The following is a 9,352-nucleotide window of genomic DNA, read 5'->3' on the forward strand; positions in this document are numbered from 1 at the left end:
GCCACGGATCTCATCTGTGCACAAACTCGAGTTAGGCTAAAACTTGGGGTTTTTTTTAAATAGTCTTAAAAACTTGGATTTATATCTGAGCATTTGACCATGTGCTACTTGAGATAAAAATAGCACATTGTGACTGTTTCCTTCCAAACACCACCTTTTCTTCTGTCAGGGCTGCACAGAAATCCCCTACCAACAGAGGAAGTTGCAACAGCTCTGCTCAGTTGCAACCACAACATCCATTCATGAAAGAATTCTTTCAATTTAGACCAGAACGTACTTCAAATTCCCTTAGCAACAGTGGCATGTACTGCTGTAAAGAGAACAGACCCAAGGTGAAATATTATCAAGAACTGAAAAACCTCACAGAAAAACCTATACAAACAGATGGCATAATTCGGGGTTTTTTTTTAAATGCTACTTAGCATTTACAGCTGGAAGTGGCAAATATCTAACATGCTTTGAATATGCAAATTATAAGATCAACACAAAAGAGGACAATGCAATTTCTTTTAAAGACAGGCAGTCATAATGTTGAAACAGACTGAAACCAATTTTCATACACTATTCATAATTACTTTATTACACTGTGAAAGGGTAATCAGTTTCCAAATGATCTAACAACCTTGGGCTGCTCTTAACTCTTTTATACCAGTCTTAACTACAAGCACAGCCTAGGTCTGCAACTTTAAGCCAATTACAATAGTCTAATATTAAACATGCAGGTTAGATGTGTTCTTCCTCACATAATCTCACACAAACCAGCATACAAGATTATCTAAGAGCATTCAATTAATAAGCAGGAACTGCTATATAAAGAAATCCATTCCCAGCTCTAATCTCAAAGGAATAGCTTTATTATCAGGAAAGGGAAATCTGATTTTTGGCTCCTTTGTTAGATTTCAATAGGAAACAGAGCAAACACAGTATGTTTTGACTGGCTGGAAGAGTAAATTCTAGAGGAATGTTACTATGTCAAACATTAAAAAAAAAAAAAAATCCCCAAACTTAAGTAGTTGAATTGCATTGACTCATATTATGGCTCAGTCATTTTCATACTGTCTTGTAATTTAAGTACCTGATAAGGCCACTTCCACTTTTAGTCATCAGTCACTGACTAAATCCAAGAAACTTCACAACATGAAACACCGCAAATAAACTAAGTTTCAGGTTTAACTTGTGCTTGGGTTAAAACCCCTACTACCCTGTGCCTGGACTCTATGCTGGGTTTCTACAGTTGGCCAAGTAAGTATGGGGTGGGGTGCGGGGGCGCCGGCACAAACAGAAAGGCTGTGAACTTCCCACAGACAGAGGAAGTAACATACTGGTCCTGGTTTAGGTAAGTATGTTGATTTTGTAGACTGATTAGATTAACAGGCTAAAACCTCCCCGGGTAAAGAAAGAATCTAAAGCCGCATCGTTTTTAAGTTTTAGAACTTGTTACTGCCGTCGTTTTACCACCTAGATGAACAAGAACAGAGATTACAGAATTGTGGATTAAAATACCCCATTTAATGGCAAAACTCTGCACTTTCTCCAGTTCTCAACAACGATGATCAAAACAGAGGCCCTGATCTTCCAAAACAAGATTAACACATAAAACCTGACAATAATGTTCAGACTACTAAATGCTTTTAATTTTAAGCATCTAAACAGAAAAAAAAAAAATCTTATCAGACACCAGATGCTACTGAAACACTGCCTATTAAAAAAAACTCAGCTTTATTTCAAAAACAAGTAATTTTGATCTCTACAAATAAGCAAGTTGACAAAGAAAACACTGCCAAAACCAAAGCATTTTTTTATTGCTAGTTTCAAGAAAATTCAAATCAGCACTTAAGACAGAATTTATTACATGTACAAAATTGGTGTTACAGAAGCAGCAATGTATACACCAAGATTGGGTGGGTTTAGTAAAAGGCTTACTTATCATACAACTTTTTACAATCAGTTCATTTTAAAAAAAAAATAAAAATCCACAACTATCTAACTTCTAGGAACTCATACTAATGAATTACAGATTTATTTCACACTGTATTGTCATCTTGTAAGAAAATGATACCCATTTTCAGAGAAGCCTAATCAAATCAAGTTGGCTTTCAAAATTTGCCATTACTTCCCCAGAGAAGCTAACGGATATGTTACTAATGCCAAATTTACAGCCACCATTTCTGTGCCTTTGCCAGCATCAGAAAAAGCCCAAATTCCAAACCCACCACTATATTAAAAAACATGTGGTTATAAGAAAACTCTAGGCATCACAATCAAATACTATTTATTCCAGTAGTAAAACGTTTATCCAATCACCAAGATCTTTTCTTGGCAAAACTTGACAAAAGAGTTTCCTAAAGGCGGCCAGCTCGTTTTAATCATTTACATTTTTCAACACTATTTGTTCTCACTTTGTATCCAAAGGTCAGAACTCAAACCACTACCCCAGGCAAGCTTTGGAACAAATATTATTTTTGTCCACTCTTCTGGAAAGAATTTCACTTCTGTTAAGAAAGCTGAACTATAAAAACCAGATTTCCCTCTGATCTGTTTAAAGATGCTTCACAGTATTTTTCATACACATAAGGCTAGCTTATCACGGGTCCTATCCTTTATTGCTTGAGTGTTACACCATTACAGGCTTTTGCTTTGTTCTGGAAGAAATACACACACCACCAGGAGAACAGTAAAACACAGAGCAACGCTAAGCAAGGTCCAGCTGAGGTGACAGTTTGAACTATGCCAACTAAGATTCCAGTTTCCCTGACACAGCCCTTCTTCCCTACAATGCCCCTTCTGAAATCATCTTTATACATATTAGAAAATATCTGCACATTAATCCACATGTTACTGGCTAGTAAATTAGTCCAGGAAAAGGTCTGCCCATGTTAGTTTGAGAATCTTCACTACATTGAATGCTTATATCCACTCTACACGCAGCTCGGTGATCTATTAAGATCAGAAAACTGGAAGAACCTCCTCTCACACACCAAAGGCACTTTTGCTGCCCCTTGGACAGACTTATTTCTGAAGCAACATTCAGTGTTCTGCATGCAAAGATGAAAAACTATAGTTAAATATTCATGGAATTGACTATCAATGTTAGGGATTCACATCAGAATACAACATAGGTTCCTTTTCTAAGACTACAGTGATTAAAATATCATTTATCTTATTTAACCTTAAGATGCAAAATAGTTACTCAGTGTTAAGTCATTTCCTAATCTGAGTCTGACACCTGAAATACCCATGGTTCAAAAGAAAAAAAGGATTTTAAAGCAGTAAGTAGACACTTTGGCCATACCACACCACTAAAGCTCACCAAAAATCAATAAAACTAATATTCAGGCTTCCTGACTGACCCAATCACACCTGTAAGCCATGGTAAAGCACTCAGAGCTCTCTGAGGCCTTTATAGAGATGAGAGGGCTGAGCATTTGCATCAAACACCACAGGCTATATGGAATCTTTGCTCCCTAACACCTAGAAAACGCTGCTAGTTCTATGCAATTTTCTGAATTTCCTAGCTATGGGGTCAAGTCAGCCTAGTCCCCAACAACTATCACACCTCTAAAAAAGAGCTCTCAGGTACACTTGCAACTTAGCTCCTCGACTGCTCTTGTTTTCTGCCTGGTGCATTCAGATGATGTAAAATTACAATTGAACTAAACATGGTTGTCTGAGAACAGTAGCAGTTCAAAACCAAGTTTCACCCATGATTTAGATAGCCCTGCACTGGGGACCAGGGTGACAACGGCCACCAGAGACATCAGGCCAAGAGGTGAGGACTGTAACAGCTCCAGTCAACGCCTTTTACTCCGTTCACCTGTCAGAGGCTAGGCTAACACTACAAAGAAATATCCTTAGTTTGAAAATCACTTGGCCAAAACAGCAATTCATGATAATCTCCACGCAGGATATCTATTCCTACACTCTGCCTTTGTAATTGGTTTTTTACCAGTAACTGGATCTCAGGTGAAATATCATGTTATCTGCATATATCAACAAATTACAGAAATAATGATTTACAGTGGTTTATAAACTGATTTTACTTCTCATTCACACACAGTATCAGCACAATCTCTCTATATCATTCGAAAAAGTCCAAGAACAAGGAAAGATTAGTAGATGCACATTGACCTAACATTTAGAGCCAGCTCTATAAAGCTGCACATTCATCACAGAATACAACGCATCTCTGCAAGAGAATCTTCCTAAAATTCTGCACTACTCCAATACCAGATGAAGCAGAAAATCACTGGAAGGATGGGGTTTTTCTGCCTATAAATATCAACCACATTAAATGCTACTATGTAATTCATTTAGGTCCTCGGTATGGGATCTTTGGACCACGAGCTGGATGGGTATTAAGCTGTACTTGCAGTTGATGCTGAAGTCACTCCACTGAGTTCGTGGAGATCTGAGTATTTTTCACCTGCTGAAATGTGGACCATTAAATCAAAAGTTCAGCAGTATGAAGATTATCTCAGGTGCCAAAATGGCACTGTTTCTACAATTATTTTTTTTTTCTCCACATAGAGAGTACAATCGCTCTTTAAGTGCTTTACTTACACATAGGTCAATCACTATAGCAGGAACTCCTTCAACAGTACACCAGGAAAAGAAGGGGGAAAAAAAAAAAAAAAAAAAAAAAAACATCACTCACCCTATAAAATTAGGAAGTTAGGGATTCCTTCTGGCTAATTTTAAGCAAAACAATAGGTAGCATAACCCCCCTCAACCCAAAAACCAAGGAGATTTAGGGTTAGTTTAATAATAAATAGCTTCTTTCCCACACCCAAAAATCAAAACAAAGCTCACTCTCAGATGAGCTATTAACCACTCACATCAGGAAACAAAAGCCCTGTCTTGTCACCTCTACATAAATAAAAGTCAGCAAAAGAGGGGTTGAGACACACACCAAGACATTCTCTACAACCCGTAGTAAAATTGCAGAGACAGTCGATGCATTCTGACAGAACAGCTGTATACATCATTATGTTAATTAAAATTAAAGTCTCATCTACTTAGCATACAAGCAATTCAGTGAACCTCAGTGACAAAAGGAAGGAACCATTTCCTCCAAGGGGCACAGTCACATACAACTTTAACGAGTTGTCTGCTTATACCGAGGGCCACAGCAGAAAGGAGATAGAAAAGTATTTAAGAAAGAGTCCTGGCTATTTTAAGTAAAACAAAGCACTATCAACTATAAAACACACACAAAGGAAGTGGTAGGATAGATTACGTCAGCCCTTGCCTCAATTCATAAATCCTAACCGCAAAACAAGACAAATTCTTAACTGCCTTTCTCTGGAAACACGTTTAAAGTGAATACATGCAGTTTATGTCTTAAAATACGCTATTGAACAACACTCGCTGATGCATCACTTTCAAACAGCCACGGGAGGGGGGGGGAATTGTGTAATCCTAGTCAATTCTATCGTGCAGCCAGATCAAATAACATTTCAAGAACTGCCTGCCAAGCACCCAGCCTGCCAGAGTACAATAAGCACTCAAGTGCTCTGGACTCAAAACCACTTTTCAGTGGTCCCAGAGATCTTTATAAAATAGTTTAAACACTACGAAATTACAGGGTTGGAAAAACAAATAAAAGCTTTTAAATGCTGCTCCTACACAATTCTCAACTTGCTGTTAAGCATCTAAAACGTCTGTCTTGTGATATCCACTAGGCGTAAGTATTCAAAACTGCCATTGCCTGTAAGAGCAAAAACTGACAAAAATGCAGAATTGGTTGCATGTCTGGAACTAATTGCCTGCAGATTAACGGCTTTACATCGGAATAGTGTTCGTCTGCAGGGTTTTAAACCCAGTTTACTTTAAACTGAGTTCCCAGAAGAAACATACTGGTGGAGAATCTGAAACTACGCTTCACTAGATTTTCTATTCTCCACTTTCCTCTACTTCATGCCTAACATTAGTGTAAGTTTAGAAAAAAAAAACAAAACACAACACCCAAACCGCATTAAGTGTCCTTGTCAACTGCCATTTTCATTCACATACAGTTAAAGCAGCCGCATATGGCTGTAAGGAGGCCATCCAGTCACACAATGCCCCACGCAGTGCAAAGCCACATGGACTCAAGAGGAGCTTAAAACCAATTGCAAAACAAAGCAGAGCTGGTTTCTTCCTCAGGAAACAAAGTGGCCAAGCAGGTCTCCTGTCACTATCTGAAAACACGATTAAACATCACTAAAAAAAAGTTACACCACACACCGTAGCAATTAGTACTTCAAAGGCATTCCATTTTATTAAGTGCAGTGAAAAAGTACTTTCTTTGAGGATAAGGAAAATGCAAACCTTATCTCCTTTGCTTAAAAAAAAGCCCAGAATTAGAGCACTCGGTTTAGCTTCACTGTTTATATTTAGCACACAGAGGTAAAGCATCTGTTATGGAAAGAAAACCCTGCGGTCTTAAAGCATTCTGAACTTCCTAGGCCAAGAAAAACTATCACCTCACCTACCAAGTCGATCCAACTTTTTTCCGAAAAAAAAAAAATAAAAAAAAATGGAGTAACCCAAAGGGGAAAAAAGAGAATCGACTCAAGCTTTTCCTCCATCCAGGTGCTTTCTGTGTTACCATTGGATAAGTAACAATTAGGCAACTTGAAGAGCAACCTTAATCCTCCTCTCGGAAATACAACTTGTATGCCTAAAGCACCGAAGTTACCCAACCCACCTGGCTTTGGGGACCCACTCTCCTGAGCCTCCCCCGTCGGTTTAAAAGCGGATCCCAGCCCCTGCCGCTCCGGGGCCGTCACCGCCAGCCCCAAGGCCAAGGTCCGGCGGCTCTCGGTGACCAGGGGGGCAACTCACCGCCAGCCTCGGGCTTAGGCTCCGCAGCTCCCGGCGGGGCCGGGCAAGCCCAGCTCGGCTGCGATCCCCGCGGCTGTGCAGCCTGACCCCAGCAAGCCCCCGAGCCGCGGAGGGGGGGGGCGCGGTGCCCAGCGGCGGGACCCCTCGAGGAGGAGGAGGAGGAGGAGGAGGAGGAGGAGGAGGGCGGCGCAGGGGAGGAACCGGGGGCCGGGGCGGCGAGAAGGCGCAGTTGGTGAACAAAAGGAGGCCCCTCCGCCTCGCCGCCACGCAGCTGGGCCGGGGTGCGGAGCGAGGCGCCCGGGCCCGCCGCCCCCCTACCCACACCCCACACCCCCCAGCGGCGCAGCCCCCGCCCGGCACCGGGGAGGAGGCGGCCGCGGCCCCGGTTGCGGGGGGGTGGGGGGGGGGCTGCGCGGGGGAAAACCCGGCGCGGAGCCCGCCCGGCACCCCCCACCCCCCTTCCCCCGTCGTTGTCGTTCGTGTCCCCCCCGCTTCCCCGCTCCCCCCCGCGCCCCGCCCGGCTCTCACGCACCGGCCCGGCCCGGCGCCGCTTCCCCGGTGCAGGCGGCGGGGCGCGGGCACGCACACGGAGACCCCCGCTCCTTCCCCCGGCGGCGGCCCGCCTCTGCCTCCTCCCCGCTCAGCCGAGCCGGAACCGGGAGCCCCGTGATTGATGGCGGCTCTTTAATAGCGTGGTCAGCTAGAAAATGCATCTGCAAGCAAGATATTAAGGAGGCAAAGCATCCCCGGGAGTGATCAGCCGCTCACAGCCCCGAGCTGCAGCCAGGAATATTAATGCAACCAGCCCGCCTCGCCTCCACGAACGCTGATCAAAACACACAGGGGGTGGGGAAAATGCAGATAAAACCGAGGGGTGGAGGGAACACATCCACAGCCGGCATTCGTTCCGGAGATGGATAGGGAAGATGCCCGTCCAGTGTCACATAAAAAGACACTTCTACACTAGGACTGTGTGGCGGTGTATTCAATTAGTAAGCCATTTTGTTTAAATAAATCCTTTCCACGACGTCTCTCCTCCCCCGTTTAGAAAGAGAAATTCGTCTGCTCGGCAAAACACGTTCCTTTTAATTGTATTTAATTGGCAATTTCTAAAATAATTAATATTTACCTCTTACTAAGTGTCTTCATGCAAACCTGTAACTTTTTCCAAATCTCACAATGTCTTGCACTGTTCTTTAACACCACAGCCATGACCTTTCAAGCTGCTAGGACCGACTTAATTTTAGAGCAAAGCTTTTCTATTTCCCTTGCAGAGTAACATGAAAACAAGTCGTCTATGTAATCCATTACCTGAGGGCAACGGACAATTTTTCCCTGCCAAGCAAATCCATTTCCTAGCCATGCAGTAGTATTTTACCTGTAAAATAAATAAGTACATCACCTCAGAGCTGGTGTTACAAAGCCAAGTTTAAAAATAAAAAATAAAAAAAAAAAAAAAAAAAAAAATCAAGGCTCACAGACCCAGTCAATTAGAGCAACACCCTCAAGTACTGTCTGCCAACTTACTCTTTCCAGATGCTGTTAATTGTTTGTAGTTGTACATTTTCCCCTCTGTTTAGCCACAGATATTCCTACCATGTTTTGTACTACAGCACAGGAGTCCTTCAGGAGACAAAGACCCAACTTCAAAATTTATTCTGTACTCTCTAGAAATAGCTACCTAAAACCACTAACACAGCTGAAGTAGCTGATTAATTTTAATGTCCTTGCCACATTGCAAGACAGCTATGATCAATACAAATTGAAGATGGTGTGCAGCACAAGCTCTGCTCCCACAATATTCGTTGTCCAACACTGGAGCCTATCTTTGAGAGAACTGGTTCAAAATAAGCTTTGTAACCAAGTATCCGTGTGATAGCTCCAAACCTGCCAGAGCTGAAATCCAATCCTCAAGTCAGTACAAAGAAACCACACTGCATTTATCCTCACTTCAATTTTCTAATCAAATGTGGTCTGACACCTTGCAAATCATAGAAAGGAACTTACTGCTCCAGTGTGTATTTAAATCAGTGTTTACTTCTAATGACTTCCAAAAGAGCTTTCCAGCAGTAAGTTAATTCAGGCCAAGTTCCATTTATTTGCAAAATACCCCGTTTGATGGTATTTGCTCAAAAACACCTTATCCCTTTAGGACAGGTGACCCAGCCAGCTTGGATCATAAATCCTGAAAGTCAGTAAATACTGGGAAAATGCACTCAGATTTAAAAATAATATCTATAGAATTTTTTTGTATCCCATTAGGATGAAAGTTATTCAAACAGTGCAGAGCAGAGCATCCAGCAGTTTGAACACAGCAACAGAACCAGAGAGTATTCTTGAATCTCAGACACTGTCTTGCAAGTCCAAGGCAAACCAGCTTCAGAATTCAGCAGCGTGGTAGATGGCAGTGAAATCATCTGAAGTCCCATCTGTTTTCATACAGCATATTGGAGATTCTTGAATGAACAGAACAGCTACAGCATTCAATCACTGACATCAGAAACAACTGAACTTTCACTAATTGGCT

General features: G+C 42.0%; 1 protein-coding gene across 3 annotated transcripts in view; it reads right to left on the minus strand.

The window, feature by feature from the left end:
* Positions 1-7,611, minus strand: part of RERE (arginine-glutamic acid dipeptide repeats) — a 203,905-nt gene extending 196,294 nt beyond the window's left edge. For 2 of the 3 annotated variants that reach the window (XM_074925101.1, XM_074925100.1), the window contains exon 1: positions 7,358-7,465. Coding sequence is in view for 1 of the 3 variants with exons in the window: in XM_074925103.1 (XP_074781204.1) it covers positions 7,358-7,538 (181 nt within the window). In the remaining 2 variants the exon portion in view is untranslated. Of the gene's footprint in view, positions 1-7,357 lie in introns of all 3 variants that reach the window. The other variant, XM_074925103.1, reaches the window with a different exon arrangement.
* Positions 7,612-9,352: the final 1,741 nt, after the last annotated feature.

Source organism: Athene noctua, chromosome 22, assembly GCF_965140245.1.
Source record: "Athene noctua chromosome 22, bAthNoc1.hap1.1, whole genome shotgun sequence".
NCBI classification, from domain to species: Eukaryota; Metazoa; Chordata; class Aves; order Strigiformes; family Strigidae; genus Athene; species Athene noctua.